Source organism: Trachemys scripta, chromosome 2 (assembly GCF_013100865.1).
Source record: "Trachemys scripta elegans isolate TJP31775 chromosome 2, CAS_Tse_1.0, whole genome shotgun sequence".
NCBI classification, from domain to species: Eukaryota; Metazoa; Chordata; order Testudines; family Emydidae; genus Trachemys; species Trachemys scripta.
Genome location: NC_048299.1, coordinates 28778755 through 28796720, shown reverse-complemented (window position 1 = coordinate 28796720; position 17966 = coordinate 28778755). Strand labels below are relative to the sequence as shown.

Below are 17966 nucleotides of genomic sequence, written 5' to 3'. Positions count from 1 at the left end.
AGAGAGGACAAACAGAAGTTCCTTATCTACCTTCTCAATACTATTAATTACTTGAGAGGAGACTAGTAAGGAGGGACATGATGAAAAGTAGTACCAATCTTTAAAACTCTTCATGACAGTTTACACATCCCCTTAATCGCTCATCTTCTGAACTTCCTCAAATAATGCAATATCTTTTTTGGGGAGGCAATAATAATAATAATTAATGGAGATATCCCATCTCCTAGAACTGGAAGGGACCTTGAAAGGTCATTGAGTCCAGCCCCCTGCCTTCACTAGCAGGGCCAAGTACTGATTTTGCCCCAAATCCCCAAGTGGCCCCCTCAAGGATTGAACTCACAACCCTGGGTTTAACAGGCCAATGCTCAAACCACTGAGCTATCCCTCCCCCCATAAAATAACTAAAAAGAACACTGCAGTCCAGGTTAGAACACACTATTTATACAATTGACATAATACTTCTGTACTATTCATTCTGTCGTTCCTTATGCCTCCTAACTTCATTTGCTTTTTAGACAACTGCTGCATATTGAGCTTAAGTCTTAATTTTGCTGTCCACAGTTATGATTTTCTTAAGTTTTTAGAGTTAATTTAGAACCTTGAAAGGTGTATGATTAGTTCAAATTATCTCTTCCAGTGCTCATTACTTTGCATTTGTTATTAATTAATTTCATCTGCCACCATGTTATGCATTTACCTAGCTTGGTAAGGATCCTCTGAAGTTTCTCAGTCTTCTGCAGTCTTGCTCAAGTAATTTGTATCTGCAAGTCTGAGTACCAAACTGCTCATCCCCCTTTAAAAATCATTAATGCATTCATAACGAGTGCTACTATAGACCCTTATAGCAATTCACTGCTTAACTTCAGCTATCATGAAAATTTAACATTTATTTCTGTTTTATCTCTTAGCCAGCTTCTGATCCTTACCAGTAAATTGCCTATTACACCAAGACTAATTTTTTTTTAGTTATTTGTGAAGGTTTGGTTTAAAGCCTTTTGAAAGCTCAAATAATTTATATCTACTGGGACGCCTTTCCTTTACCCAATATTTTACTGACCTGTTCAAGGGATTCTACTACAGTTGTAAGGCAAGATTTTATTTTGCAGAAGATGAACTGGTTAGACTATCACATGATGATTTTCTAGGTTTTTTATAATTCTATTTTAAAAGTATTGCCGCAACCAATTTAATATATTCAAGGACAGAGATTCTGTACTCTAAGATGTATAAGCATTGAGGCAGGAGTTCTATCTGCAGAGGATCTTCACTATAGTTGTGCAATGAGAACTTTAGTCAACTAAGATGATCTCAAACTCTTACTTAGCTATGTATTATACAAGCTTAGAAAAACATTGCCTATGCTTGATTTTTGAAGGTTCATACTAATCAAGGCTTTTTCCTGGAACAGATATTTCCATAGCATCATCTATTCCTATGCCATATTTCAACCCCATTGATTTTGGCTGCAATTTTTTTTTTTTTTTTTTAAAAGAGTCTCAAGCATCATTTTAAAATAGAAAAGTTATATTTTTCCTTTTTTCCCCCCCCCCCTATAATTGTCCAAGAGAAAATTTTAATGGAAGAGACCTGGCCTGAAAGATTGCAAACCTGACAAGATTAACATTTCAAACAGTTATGAACTGAATACATGGGTTCAGAATTGATGTCATTCATCAACTTTACCTGTAGTGATTGCTGCCATTCCCGCTATAATTCACGCTGTTTCTTTTAGATACAGTTTTTGGGGGAAAGATGGGTAGGAAGAGAAGAGCTGGAACTACAACACAATTTTCAACAGTAAAAGCCACTTAATCTACTGATGGCCTCCTTATTGTCAAGTTCAATGTTTTTCCTTACCTTTTACAATTTTTTTAGCACAATCATTGTACACTTGTTCCTGCGATGTACTTGACTGGAATACATGGTCAAACACGTACGGCTTGGACTGAAAAGACACAAGAAGAGTAAAAAATCCTAGTCACAAAAAGTAAAACTGAACATTTTTCAAATTTGAACTGTCCATATTAATAGCCTGCTTCTACAGTATCTTTTTGCTCGTTTGTATACTTGAAGCCTTCAATAAGAACTGATTTATACACAAGTTACCTGAGTGAAAGATAGCAAAAAGTCAGTTCATTTTAAGTTTTCACACAAACCTTAAACCAAAATGCTCAGGTTAGTACTGTACACCCAAGAACATTTTTCCCTCTGGGAAAAAGACTACAAGATTATTACTTCAGGATTCTGATAGTCTCCCCTCTTGAAAGGGAAGAGTAGTAGCGTTCTAGAGGAAGTATGCCAAGAAACTTCAGTGCTTAATCGGCAGAAGCCAAACCTGAGGTAGCTGAAGTCTACACTGGAAAAGCAGACTGCTGCCTATATTTTATTCTCTGGATGGAAGGAAATATTCAAGCTGCTGCACTACTGAATTCTACTTCCAAGTATTTCAGTTAGTGCAGACTTAGTTTTGGACCCAGGCTCTTGGAGGTGTCCATTACTACTATTTTGGATATTCTTGTGACTACATGCTGATCTGACTAAAGAGACAATGTAGTATTATGTCACTGAGGTAGAGTATGTCACTATCCCCTTTTTCCGGAGTATGCTGCTACCACTCCCATCATCTGATGAGTATGCTGAGACACTCATAACCACTCCCATTGGGATGGTAGATGCATTATGATGAAAGAAATTTTGTATTTTGGGGTGGGATTTCCCAAAGCACTTAAGTGATTTAGGACACAAGATCCACGGATCTTCATCAAATCATTCAGGTGCTTTTGGAAATCCCACCCATGATTTATGCTAGTTTCTTTTAATACAGTTTAAGAAGTTTATCCAATCCAAATTAAAACTGGGATGGACATTGCTACATTATTAGAAAGAGAGATGCCTTCTTTAACAATTACTATCAGTCTTGAGGTGTGAGGCTGAAGTTTCAATAAGCACATACATAAAATTAGCCATTGAATAAAGGATACAGCTATAGACAGCCATTTCCTCAACCTTCCTGTAGTGACTTGGAATAAAAGAAATATTAACAGGCACATCTGCTATTGTGTGTGTTGCAGGCCAACTCCATTATAACTCACAGGTAACATTTGTCTAATACACCTTTACCCCGATATAACGCTGTCCTCGGGAGCCAAAAAAATCTTACCGCGTTATAGGTGAAACCGCATTATATCGAACTTGCTTTGATCCGCCGGAGTGCGCAGTCCCGCCCCCCTGGAGCGCTGCTTTACCGCGTTATATCTGAATTCATGTTATATCGGGTCGCATTATATCGGGGTAGAGGTGTACGTACAAGTCTGCATGCACTACTTCATATGAAGTGAACATCCCTATTGCTGGATCACGTTGCCCCCATTATCATCTTTTGTTCCATATCTATGCTATTCAAATTGTGTCCAATAACATCCTAAACAAAATTTATGGTGTACTGTTGATGTGGCTGGCATTCCTTCAGGTTCAGATGCAATTTGAAACCTCCTCTAAATTACTTTTCCACTTTAAAAAAAATTGATATTCATGAATACACTATTCCAAGTCAGTACATTTTTGAGAAAGTCTTAAGTGACTATCAACTGATTTTGGAGACTTTCTATGGAGGGATTAAGTCAGGCATGTCATTGCTCTTAAAACATTTCTTAGATCTTGCAGTAATCCAAATCTTTAACAGTTAAAAGACTGTTATAATGCCTGCATCTGTAATTTTCACTACATGCAGCTGAAGAAGTGAGGTTTTTTACCCACAAAAGCTTATGCCCAAATCAATCTGTTAGTCTTTAAGGTGCCACTTGACTCCTTGTTGTTTTTGTGGATACAGACTAACATGGCTACCTCCTGATAGTTAAAAGACTGTTTAACTCATCAAGTTTTTTTTCTTCATATAGATTGTCAATGTACCTGATCCCTGATGTTTCCGGTACAATGTATGGTTAATTTTTAGCTTTTCATTTCCTCACATGGGAAAATGAAAATAGAGCTATGAAACAAAGCTGTAAGCTGCATAAGAAACTTCCAAAATTCTTTGTTTTAGTAGTGGATAGATAGGTTAGTGATGTTGTCCAAAACAATCAGACTGCTATATTTTATTTTGATTTAATGCCAAGTCATACAGGAATTTCTTAAACATCGCATTCCGTGTGCCTGTAACACATTTTAGTTTCAATCAAAACAATTTATTCACTCAAATTAAACTTCATGTTAGTCTAACTTTGAGCTCTTTAGAGAGACAAGGTGGGTGAGGTAATATCTTCTACTGCACTAACTTCTGTTGATGAGAGAGACAAGCTTCTTTGAAAATCAGTTTTAACATTCTTCCCCACATTCTAAGGTATAACATTTATTCCCATTAACAAACAGTATGGAGGGAGGTTGTATTTACTAGCTCTACTTAAAATAATTTAGCTATATCATGCCTTTATAATTCCCCTTTAAGCTGCCACTGAGATACTACTATGAAAGGGAAAGAGGTAAAAGGAAAAAAAAAACTAATTTTCTTCCCACTCCTACTGATTTATAGGATTACTCACTATACATACTATGCCTTGTTGAATTTTATGGATTAGTTAGAGGAATTAATCTATATTTAAGGACTTCTCTCAAACAGTGAATCTCTTATTTCAATTGATCTTAAATATATAAGTTAATACATCACAAGCTTCAGAAATCCTTGACAGACTAACTCCAAAACACAGATCCCTGTAACAAATTTACTAAGTCTACCAGAATCCCCACTAGATTCCCCATTCTCATTACTGACCAGAAAGGTGGTGGTCTTGGTGGCATGCCCTGAAAGTTGAGTGATTACAGACCAAACTAGGGAAGCAAAATTCCAAAGGTTCAGTGCCCTAACAGAATTGTCTACCTACAGTCCACTCCCTCCCACCACACTTTATACCAATGAGGCTCTAGCTCAGGCATCTCCACTGATCCGTATTTGTCAAACATCAACAACTGTTAATTTAAAAAAAATATTTCAATGCCAAAATAAGCAGAGGTGATAAAGAACAGCTTTGCCTACTACTGTGACTAATTTTAAAAGAACTACATATACACTGATCACAAAAAACACTCTGAAAGATTGTTGTGTAATTCCAAACAGGTTTCATTTATTTGACATTTGCAATATCAATTCTACCTGGTTTTTCCAGTGGCCTACTTTCTCACAGCAGAACAACCAAATTTCTAAAAAAAAATCTTCAGAAAAAAACCTATCAGTATGTCTCTATACATTATGAAGAAGCACAATCCTATTTTTCAGTGCCCAGATCGCACCATTATTGTGGCACATATTTCCCTCACTTCGCCACAAACACCTTATCTGCATCAAGAAGCTATGACTGAAAGCTTTCTGAGGAAGGGTACAGAATCAGGCCTTTTTTCTGGATTGCAGTTTTTGGGTACTACCATAAGTGACAAAAAAAACAAGTTGGACCATCACATACTCTATATGTTAGGTGTAATAAGCCTGGTGTTTTGGGATACAGATATCCTTTTGACTAGGAATCAGATTCTCAATAGCTCAGTAAAATATTTCAGTTAACATTGCAAATTAAGCCTATAGGTTGCCTATTCATGTGTGTGCCAAGTCCCTATTTTCCAGTCTCCCCAGAGCCCACAGACCCTGAGTTAAACATCCAGATTCACCTCTTTCTCAGAGTTTGGCTATACTGGTAAACAAACATTACCCCATAAGACATCAGCCTAAGCTTCCTCCTTGGCTGCTTCTACGGTTTCACGCTTCTCTAAATGAACCTAAATCAGTCTGTCTCAAAGCAACATTCCAAGCCCTTGTTAAAGCTAACTTGCAGCCACCTGCCAGCATGACCCAGCAGTAGTTACTCAAATCTTAATGGAGGGTTTACACAGATGATCTTTTTATCATCATAATTAATGGACAGTTTAGCTTTACTGAGCAACAGTTTTCAGTATTAGCCTATATACAAATATATTCAAAACAACTGAAATGTACAAAACTTTGCTCTTCACAGATGTCCGCTGGCAAGTCATCATCTCCTAGCATCTTCTTCATAGAAGACGATTCCATTACTCTTAATGAAACAGAATAACCTCTAACTTCAGGTTATCCTCAGAAGTACAGAAAATAAATTGTATAACAGTACTAAGTATTTATTTCTATTGCATTCATACTCTATAGTTTTAAAGTTTACTGTAAGATTTTCAGAGTCCATCCATAGCAATGTGTGGCTTGGATCATCTTGTTTTCTGATCCTTAACACCTGGAATAGTCTTTTCATTATTGATACTATAAGATGAGCAGCCAGTAACGTTCCATTTCTCTATCACAATGTACACAGCGCTTTTAACTCTAAGGCATATTCTTTTTGCTAATGTAATGCATCATTTTATAAACCCATCCTGTCTGACACTGTAGCTGGCTTATTCTTGGCATGAAGAACACAAGACAGTTTATAAAAGACTGAGGTATTAAACAGCTTTTCTCCCAATGCAAAACGGTATGATATAGTATTGCTATCCCAAACTGAGTGATTTTAACAATATTTTTTCCCATTAATTTGAGAGCACATTTATTTTCCATTCCCAATCCTCCTTCCCAGTTTGAAAGAATGTATTTTTGCTCTATCAGTAACAGAATTCAAAGTAGCAAAAAAGACAGGCAAGCAGAGTCCCAGTATAGTATTCTGCTTCTAGTAAGAAAAATGATGCTTTTCAATTCTTTTGAAGTGCATGAGAAGAATAAGATGCATATAGAACTGATTTTTTGTAACTGTAGAGGGTGCAGGGTATGTCATTGGACCTTAGTTTTCCTGTCTTCCATTCTTATTTTTCTGTGTTAAGATTGAAATTTGAGTGGTTCCTTACTTGCTTATATAGTACATCAAATATAAGGCTCTGGATACTCTGCAACAAGTAGGGATAAAGTTCTGCAGCATTTCCTTTGCCAGAGGATAAATGGGAAAATTCTATCAGTGAAACAGCCCTGTTATTTAATTTGATGCTCTCCATTTTATGATGGCCCCATATTCAGTTTCAACATGAGAAGTTTTTGTAATGAAAATGCATAATTGCAGCAGGGAAGATGTTACGGAAAGCTGGAGGTTCTAGCAGATGGGTGGGGAACAGCTGGAATTTTGGCATTCAAGGAGACCTGGGAGGTAGGTTGGGATTATCGCTTTAGCTGGATGTCTGTTCTAAAGGGATCAACAGTGAAATAGTTAACAATGCTGACATTTAAAGTGTCTTTAGGTTTTAGAAATGAACACCACACTTGAGACCAACAGAGATTATTACTAAGATGATAAGCACAGCAGCAGTACAGTCTACTTCGTTCAATATTGAAACAAGTCTTCTAGCCATACAGGTCTGCACTATTACAGTGTTTGTCAAAGCCATATTCTTTGAGAAACTGTTGTACTTCTCCTAAGTGATCAAGGCTCTGTAAAATATTAAACTAAACACCACCACTCAAAAAATCCAAATACTTCAGTTATAGGTCAGAGTACAGCTTCTAACATATGCATTTTCCATATAAGGTCAGATTATAATATTAAGGTGGAGTACTTTTACAAGTATGGAAGTGTTTTTTTCCTTCTAAAATACAAAATAGCATACCATCGTTCTACTTCTGCTGTTTTGTGTAAGTGTCCCACTCCTTGCATGCCCTACCCTCTTTCAATGTTCCATATGAATTACATTTTCTTTCTGAATATTGCTTTTCCGCTGCCAAGACGATGAAGTCAGTAGAAGAAAGTTCTTCACTAGTCTGGTTCTGCAAGAAAGTGACAGAGCCAAACCTTTCTTTAACTTAATATACAAAGCCAGATATATTTAGATATTCAGGACAGGCACCAGGCCTTGCATGTTACGGATACTACCCAGTTAATTAGAAAATACACTGAGGCAGTCAGATGTCTTCTAAAAAACAGAAAAAGATGGGAGTGTTCTCTACATTACCGAATATAGGCATTTGAAGGAAAAATGGGACACTGCTTATTTGTATGTCAATACCCAGACTGCTCTTGCAAATATCAATTCAGACTTTAGCAGTTGTGAACAGTCTAAAAGTCCTGGGTGTGACAGTAGTTTGTTTTTGGTTTTTTTTGGGGGGTGTGTGGGGGGGAGGACGGAACAATAACAAGACAAGAAAGAGCACATGTACAAGTACTAAAAGTGGCATACAAGCATTTCATTCAGAGTGATAATGCTCTCTGCTTGCAAACAGTTTCAAGTGTAAAAAAAATAAAGGTCAAAACCACATACATATGAAAATGCTGGTTTCTCTCTTCATGTGACCTTTTCAGTAAGCACTCCCCATAACTTACATTTAACACTGAAGAAATATAAGTTTGTGGGTAACTCCAATATGGACTTATAAAAACATGTTCACAGCAGTTGTGTTAGGTTTCAGCTTGCCTTGCATACATTCTTAAACAAAAAGGCATTATAATGAATTCTGCATTAAAGAACCCAGTTTTCTCTGTATTCATGCTGTACATATTTTAATAGAGTCACTAGCTGGAAAAGGCTTTACTATTTTAAAAGCACGATAACTTAAAAATATCAATTGAAAATTATGCTGTTGCAATCATCAAGGAAATATCATCACTAAGACATTAGTCACGTTTAGACAAGATTAAGTTGCCTCGAGTTAGGTGTCATGATGCTTATCATAGCCTGGTCCACACTTGAAAGCTTTACCAACAACATACCACTGTCGGCACAGCCCAAACCCTATGATTTGTCCTTGCCTACAACACACACAGTCATTATTGTGCTTGTAACTTGTTAAAAATAAAATTTAAGCACAATTCAATTTCCTAGAGAAAAGAGGAGGAGCTATGCTAGGACTAAATTGCATAGCTACATTTAGGGGGCACAGCTACTTCCACCGCCCAGTTTCCAGACAGTCCCAGTGCTCCTCACAAAATGCCATGTTTAAACCTGAAGATATTCTACCTACAATAATTACAACACTTAAGGTTACTATAAACTATAGGATTACAGAATTTTTTTTTTTTGTTAACTTGTGTATTTGACCAGTGAATATATTGTCAGTTTCACTATTTCCCTCTACAGTCAGTTCATCCCTCAAATGAAAAAAAAAAACCCTCTGTAATTATTTAAAGGAGATCGGCAAAATCCTTATTTTTTTTTTTTAAAGAAATCTGTGTTCTGAATCTTTAAAAATTAGAGGGTGTTTTAACAAATTAGATTTTTTTTAAATGTAGTCAATTTAAAAAGAGGTTAGGTTGACAACTTTTTCTAGCACCAAAGCAAAAATATCTTGAGCAAATCCCCAGTGTTAACAGTACTTGAAGGAATAGGATAATACCCACCCAACCTCCAAAGAACTGGAGTCACAATGAAAACATATGCCCTTTATACTGCTATAACAAAAATGTTATATGCATACAAGTCCACATACTGTCTTAATGATGTGCATTTGTTTAAACACATGAATTCATCAGGAAGAACAGCTAGAAAAGATTTCCCTTCAAATTAACTATTTCTAAAATGAAAAGACTTTCTTGGAATTAGAATTCAAAGCCCAAGAGATATGGCCTCATGCGAGAACTATTAATGAGCTGCATCTTTCTTATAGCTATTGTTCTTCAAAACAAACTAAGAGAACATCTCAACCACAAATTGCTGTGAAATACAGAACATCTACAATTACAATAAATCGTTTCTCTAAAAGACAGAGATAGAAAAGACTCACTTGTCCAGGATAACAAGCATGCCTCTAGATGTAGGAAAAAGAAAACTATTGCTGCTTTCCCCAGAAAGTAAGGGGAAGTCAAGGTACGCACGTGTATGGTTAGAGTAGGACAAACCCAGAGAAGAGCACTGGGAGCATCTCTGCTCCCACTCTGTCTCCTAACTTATTTCCAGTCTTGCCCTTCTCCCTGCGAAAAAGGGATAACTCTCCCAAATGTTACTGGGTAGGTAAGAGGCAAGCTTCTCCATATTTCAGCATGGGCCTGCAGAGGCAGCATTGTAAATACCACGGGCCAATCAAGAGGTTGTAGCCTCTCCTTGAGTGAGGAGGCTGTGAAGAGAATCCTAGCTCAACTTACTGGAAAGAAGAGCTCGGCAGGCAACCACCACTATATATAGTGGTGAAGAGAAGCCCGATAAAATATGCATGAAAAGGAGAGGGAAACTGATATAGTCTGCATGGAAATAACTGAGGAATGGCTTTAGGAAGGCTATTTCAGACAAGATATTTCAAACAGGCTAGCTGGTTAAATGTTCAGGCTACTAGAGATCAGTGAAGCTTTGCAAACTCTGACTAACTCATCCTTGGAGATAAACTGAATGGTCATGAAAGGTGCAAGTTTGACAGTTCTGGAGAATTAGGTCTTCAATTTTATTTAGTAATCAGAGGATGTGATTTTGAGTTTGAGAATTTTGCCATATATCAGGAGTAAAAATGCTTTGTTACTGGAATGATGGGAATTTCAGCATAGTCACTGTAAAGAGCATTTGTTTACAATCCCAATGGTTGGAATATCATGAGACAGGACTTAAAAGACTGTCAGTGGTACCTCAACCTATCAGCGCTTTCCTGGGCACTGGTCCAAGGCTGAAAATAGCAAGTCTTGGACCTAAGACTTCTGGATGTTTTACATTCGGCTTTCAATATTGCAGAGGAATATGGTTAATAAAAAATTCATTACAATGCATGTTAATTCCCTACTAATTCTGTCAATTTCAAGCTCCATGTGGTCTCTAAGGAGAATGACTAGTTCCCCTCACACTGACTTAATGAGTCTAGCTTTTGCATTAGTGGTAAAAAGTTGTAAAGAGAAAAACATTCAATCATTTTTTTTAATTTGTAAAAACTGACCATCTTGAAGTTCTTGTGGAAGATCCTACACAGTCTATACCACAATGGTAATGTTTCTCAATGTCCACTCCAAATTACCTCACTTTTATGATTTGAAACCTAAACCACAGATCCTCCTAATGAACTCCAAACCCTTGCCCCATTAGCAATGATTGCACTTTGGCCCAAAAGGTAGTTGCTAGAAGGTTAGAGAGTGGGGACAGAACAGAATTTATCACCTAGAAAGTCTGATACACCAGGAATGGAATTAACAACCTTTGATTTCAGATGGGACACACTCCTACAAATGGATACTCAGGACCAAGCATGAAAGTGAGCATATTTACTTCAGATAGCGACACCAGTTTTGTCATATTCTGTATCTGCTAACAGTCTAGATAAATGATGGTCAAGGCTTCTGTGTAGCTGTGAGAATTAATGAAGTCTGCTGCACCAATCTCTGAAATGAGATCTTGAATGGGCCAATACCAGCTCATTTCACAAGCATTTTGTTGGCTTTTCAGTGGCCTACTTATTGCTGACCTGATCTGCATTTATACCAGAAACAGCAAAAGGTTCCGTATTCCATTAGCAATCCATTTGTTTTCTAAAACTGAATTTAAGTAGAATAAGAGAAGAAATACTTTAAAGCCTTGTACTATAAATATGAAGCTTTCTAACAGAAGCTTTATTTACTATTACACATTTGTTCCACATCCAAGTTAAGCTGCTAAGAATAGATATGTTTAATTTGGGTTGCTTCAAGAAGAAAATAGTGTACAGAACCTAAAATCTAAACAAGTATTAGCAAGGTAAATTTTAAAGTTATATTCCTCATTTCCTCTCTAAATTTGCAATTGTGCCACTGTGTGACAAATTCTTCATCTGAATGTGCAGATTAAGAATGAGTACAAGTGAGAGATGAACATTAGAGGGGGAAAAAAATCTTTGTGCAACCCATTTACCAACAAATACCAATGACACCAGAGAAGACAGTTACTGCAAATTATAGTCTAGCTCTCCACTCAATAACTCACTCTACAGCAGCTGCATTGCAAACTGGCACTGCTGGAATTATCTTTTCCAGGGCACCAACAAGATCTCTTCACAGCAGGCCTCTATTCTGCAGAATGTGATTTTTGTTAAATTGCAAACAAATGTGTGATGAACCACAAAGACATAAGCGATCTCAATTTATTTTGCTGGACAAAGTATTAGCCACTAGCCCACTGGTTGATGTACTGGTCACAAAAACCACTCAGCAGATTTTCTTTTGCCAAAACTATTCAGTGGACAAATTACTCTGGTAACTTCTTTCTTAGACATTACTAATGCAGACGTTACATTAGTTGCCAACTCATTAGGTTACACAAAAGAAGGCTAGTTCTTTTGCAGATTTTCTCTCTCTTCCCATACACCTATTTCCAGGATGTCGGTTCTTTATTTTAAAATTTCACTACTGTATTCAAAAAACCACTATCAATATCCTGAAAACAGAAGAATGGAAAGCCCAATATCTGGGGTGCTCTATTCTCCAGAGTCACCCTTATTTTGTACCTTAGTTCAGTGCAAACTTCCTCAGACTGATTAGTAAACAAAGATATGAATTAGTAAGTTACTAATTATCAGTAACGAACAGTCCAAATCCATTAATGGCACACACTACTGTATACACCATTTTCTTCCACACATAAGAGCTGTTTCTCTCTGTCTCTGATGTGGCGTGGGGGAGGGCACCCATTGCAGCACTGACTGATCTGCGATAAAGCACAACTTTCATATCCACAATGTATGAAACGTGCACGATGGTCCCACCTCAATTTCAAAACTGCCACTTAAAGTCATGCCCAAAGTTTCGAGGGCTGCTGCTGCAAGAGGCCTGCTAGGCAGGGAGTTTTTGATTAGGTGGCAGCTTTATATAGTACATGCACTCCGCCCGGCCAAGTCAACCCCTGCGTCTGCCCTGCTCCCTCCTCTGCCCTCTCATGCCCCCACGAAGCCCGGCTGCTCCCCTAGCCTGGCCCCCTCCGCTCCTCTCCGACTTGTCTCTCCCCTTCGTACCGCGCCCATCCCCGTGGTATCCGGCCCTCTCCCCAGCCCGCCGCTCCCGGCCCGGCGCTCACCGCGATGATGACGGTGTCCTCTCCCTGGAACTTGGCGACGTACTTGTCGCCGCGGGTCACCTCGGAGTCGTTGAGGGGCCTGAAGCGACACATCACTTTGATGTTACATTCCGCCGGGTCCGCCATTTTAGGCCAAAGCCGCCGCCTTCGGGGCGCTCAGCCCAGCCGCCGCTGCCTCCGCGCCGCTCACTCCGGGGTCCTGCGAGCGGCCGCCGCCTGCAAAGCAGCGCCTCACTGAGCGGAGGGGAGAGGGGAAGGGCTCCTCCCTGGCCGCCGCTGCCGCCTCCTGCTCTCACTTCCTCCCCAATATGGCAGCCATGGCGGCGCCTGCAGCCGGCGAGTCCGGGCCCTCCCCTCCTCGAGCAGAGGCGGCGCCGACAGCAGAGCAGGGAGGGGTGACGTCACCCTCCGCAGAGAACACCCACCCCTCCACCTCAGACTCACCGCGCAGGCGCGCGTCGAGGACAGTGCCGCGGCTGCCACCGAAGAGCTCCTTTGCGCAGGCGCACACTAGGTTGGCCGGGAGAAGGGGGAAACATGGCCACCCGCAGACTCAAGAATCTCCCGCGCAGGCGCACAAATGGGGTTTGGGCTATGCCGTAGCGCAGGTGCAGTCATTGGGTCAAGGGGGCACATTAGAGATGAGGCGTGTGAACAGCGTGCTGGGGAGGCGCGGTAGCAGAGAGCGCCCTGCTTTCAGGCAGGGGTCGAGCGACAGGGATGCTGCCCAGGGGTCATTTACAAGGGTCTGTGCCTGTCAGTGCCATCCCCACTGCAGCTGGTCAGCCCCTGGGTTTTTCCCCCCAGCAGTCACCCTGTTTTCAAAATACACAAACCAGGGCAGTTTTCTGACGTGTTTTGGCATCACAAAATCGTCATTCACCATGGTGTGATATATCACAGATCCACCCAGCTGTACCAAGGGCATCTGTATGAAACTGCTCATGAAGGCCTGGGCAATGGTGTCATATGCATAATCCGTGTGGTTTCCTATCTGTTTGAAATCATGTCCACGTGAAATTGTAATCGGAAGCCATATGTGGCTTCTGGACAAATCCCTATGGCTCTGGCAACCACAAGTGAGAGGCGGGGAGGGAGCACCATGCCACTACATATCTTCACCAACTGGCCTGGAGAGGCCAGAACAGGAATTTTACACAGATTAGACCAGGTCATCACTTTTCAGACTCATTGCAATGTTGTCATCTGACAAGTAATGACGGGCTTTGCCTTGAACGATGGCTGGCACAAAACACACTACACATTGAAAGAAAATGGATGTACAAAGCATTTCATATAGGTATTTGGGGTACCATATGTAAGGTAACATAAGAACAGCTATACTGGGTCAGACCAAAGGTCCATCTAGCCCAGTATCCTGTCTTCCGACAACGGCCAATGCCACGTGCCCCAGAGGGACTGAACAGAACAGGTAATCATCAAGTGATCCATTCTCTGTCGCCCATTCCCAGCTTCTGACAAAAAGAAGCTAGCAACACCAACCCTGCCTGACTAATAGCCATTGATAGACCTATCCTCCATGAATTTATCTAGTTCTTTTTTGAACCCTGTTATAGTCTTGGCCTTCACAACATCCTCTGACAAGGAGTTCCACAGGTTGACTGTGCATTGTGTGAAAAAAATACTTTTGTTTGTTTTAAACTTGTTGCCTATTAATTTCATTTGGTGACCCCTTGTTCTTGTGGTATGAGAGGGAATAAATAACACTTCCTTGTTTACTTTCTCCACACCAGTAATGGTTTTATAGACCTTTATCATATCCCCCCCTTAGTTGTGTCATTTCCAAGCTGAAAAGTCCCAGTCCCTTTAAACTCTAATCAATACAAACCTATTGGTTTTGTCCAGTTTAGGTCAAGTTTCCTACAGGGCCGCCCTTAGGCATACGCAGCATACATGGCTGCGTAGGGCACCCAAAAATTTGGGGCACTCCTGGATCTTAGTGTCCACCCTTCCGCCTCTTCCTATCCCTGTTCTAATCTGACCCTTCCTGCAGGCTCCCACCACAGCTGGCTGTTGCAGCCTGGTGAGTCTTCCTCTGGAGGGGATCTAGTACTTAAAAGTGAAAAAGCCTTCCAGCCTGCCAGACCTATTAGCACAACATTGAAACTGTTAGTCTTAAAGGTGCCACAGGATCCTCTGTTACTTTTAACATTGAAACTGTTAAAGAGCCATTCAAGTGGCAATGAAGCCATTTAACACACATTTGCCAACTCCCAGGTATATACTGTCAGTTTCTGAATTTACTGACAAAAACAGTTGTGCATGAGCTGAGGGGTGAAAACATTATTTACTTAGGCCTTGGCTATACTGGCAATTCACAGTGCTGCACTTGCTGCGCTCTGGGGTGTGAAAAAACACCCCTCCTGAGCGCAGCGAGTGCAGCGCTGTAAAGCACCAGTGTAATCAGCTCCTGCAGCGCTGCACGCTCGCTCGCAGCGCTGCAAGCTATTCCCCTCGGAGAGGTGGAGTACTTGCAGCACTGCGAGAGAGCTCTCGCAGCGCTGGCGGTGCGACTACACTTGCGCTTCACAGCGCTGCCGCAGCAGCGCTGTGAATCCACGAGTGTAGCCAAGGCCTCAGAAAATGTTAGTGTACAGAACCTTAGTTTAAAATTTGATTTAAAAATATTTCGTTAGTGTATTGCTGAAGATTATAATATCACATCTCTACAAAATTCTTGCATAGATTTTTAGATGCATAATCTGAGTATTCATCTTTAGTCTTAAATGCTTGGATCTTCAGACATATAGTTTTTTAAATAAATCCTTCAAAAGACCACTCTTATCTAAAATACACATGCAAGCTCGGGCTGCCGTCGGGCATTGGGGCACCAGTTTAATAATACGGTATATGGCCCCATAAATCTTAAGGATGGCCCTGCTTACCTAACATCTTTCATTTTGTTTTGTCAAAGCAGTGGCAGGGATGTTGGAGAGAACTATTGAATAGCCAAGCTCATCATTGTTGTTCTGCCACTGTGCTCCTGGACTGGAAGAGAAGACAGCACAAGGCCACCCTCCCCGCCCTCCACCTCCCCACATCAACTGACTCATCAGTTGGTTTTAAGGCTATAACAATTTTCAGAGAGAGAGTTAAAATTGAATGAAGTTTTAAATGTAATTGAAACACAATTAAATCCTTCAGTGTGGAGGCTCTCAAGGGGTGGTTCCAAGCAGGTTTTACCACCATGCTGGTTTAAATTCAGATATACTATGAGCTTTTTCCACTACTGGAAATTGGATCCAAGTACAAATTTACATCTCTGTTCAGTTTAGTCTGCTCACTTTCAGAGATTAGCAGCCTGCAAAATGGAAACTTTTAAAATGGCCATGAAATTATTTTTAAAAATGAGGGAGTCCCTTTCTTAAATTAGTAAGATTTAGAAGGTCTAAATGGCCCCTAATGGTAGCTGCACTATTTATGGCTTTTATGAACAAAAATGGTGTCTGTGCTTATAAATTAAATGTGAGGATTATGAGTTTTAATGGGGACTGATCTGCCACACAGCATTGTCCATTCCCAAGATCCTTCTGACATAAGGTTATATTTTAGTTTTAAAAAAGGAGGACACTCCACGGGGCCCCGCCCCGCCCCAACTCCGCCCCTTCCCCAAAGTTCCTGGCCTGGCCCCGGCCCCGCACCGCCGGGCCCTCCCTCCCTATTTTCCCGGACATGGCTGGCTTTTTGGGATTTCCTCCCAGACGGGGATTTGAGGTCCAAAAAACTGGACATGTCTGGGAAAATCCGGACGTATGGTAACCCTATTTTCACAGCAAAGACTTGGTTGAATACTATGTGTTTGTTGGGTGTAGGTTATTTAGATGGATCCTGTTCCAAAACTAGTGTGATGGATCTGCAACACGGGGGACTACAACTCTCACCAGCCCCCTCCCTATTGCATATCCCCTTCCCTTAGCCAGGTACTGAACCAGGAAGGGGCCAGGCTCTGTTGAGAAGCAGCAGGCAGATGGTGAAGAAGGAGCTGCAGAGAAGCTGAATCCAGAGAAGATCCTCAGGAAATAGGCTGTGACTGCCAGACATGAGAGCAAAGTGCAGGTCTGGGTGGAACTCATAGGGGAGCAGCAGTGACTGGATAGGGAGCCAGTGCAGAAGGGCCCAATGAGAGGCATTAACTGAACTTTGCCTGGAAATCTGCAAGTTCCTATTTGCTTGAATATAAACTGGACTGGAGCATGCACAGCTAGGCCTGAAGAGCCTTAACTGCCCCAGTGGCCCAACCAAGAACCGCTAGTGCTCACTTTGAGCTGTAACTATTCAAGCCTCTGTACGTAGGGTATTTGCAAACTTCGGCTTTCCTGCCAGCCCTAGTAAAATACCTTTTCACATAGCCATGTATCTGAATGGTTATGGGGACTCAACAGGGCTAAGGTCTACAAAGCCTACCTGCTGAAGAACCTACAGTGCTTGCCTCAGAATAGAAGTATACATGGCATGCCACTGGCACCCTAGGGTTTGAGGCACTCAGACACCGTGCAGCTCCAATAATTATACTAGCGCATCATGGCTCATGCAGCTGGGAATCATTCTAAATATTACCAATTGTCTAAATATATCCAGAGCTGTTTTTCTCATTTTAATACATGATATAATTTGTTAAAATCTAGTTCTGTGTTGTGAAGCAAGTTTTCAGTCTTCTCAATCAAGATCATGTTGTAACAAGTCCATCTTTCTGCTCTAGTTAAAACCTTTGCAGGAGCATACTGTCTTAATCAGGACAGCAACAGCTACACCTTCCAGCCACATAAGTACTCTATGCAATAATTATTTGCTAGGCACAGGGTGTGAACGGGGCACTGATGCTTGATGCAATCTAACGTAAGAGGTATAGCATATGTATGTCACTCTAAAGTTGTGTTTATCTTTAATTGTAGTAAAATATTTTAAACATAATGGCTGCGAGCCTTAAGAATATGCCCTCTATATTTCTAAATAAAAGAGCCTATTTCTGTTTCTGTTTATTGATAATTTCAGAACTGTGATTA

General features: G+C 40.5%; 1 protein-coding gene across 1 annotated transcript in view; it reads right to left on the bottom strand.

Annotated features, from left to right (window-relative positions):
- Positions 1–13306, bottom strand: part of KIF5B (kinesin family member 5B) — a 68959-nt gene extending 55653 nt beyond the window's left edge. Inside the window, exons 1-2 of the mRNA XM_034760117.1 lie at positions 12943–13306; positions 1858–1945 (exon numbers count right to left, since the gene is read on the bottom strand). Coding sequence (XP_034616008.1) covers positions 1858–1945; positions 12943–13068 — 214 coding nt within the window. The 5' untranslated portion in view covers positions 13069–13306. The remainder of the gene's footprint in view (positions 1–1857; positions 1946–12942) is intronic.
- Positions 13307–17966: the final 4660 nt, after the last annotated feature.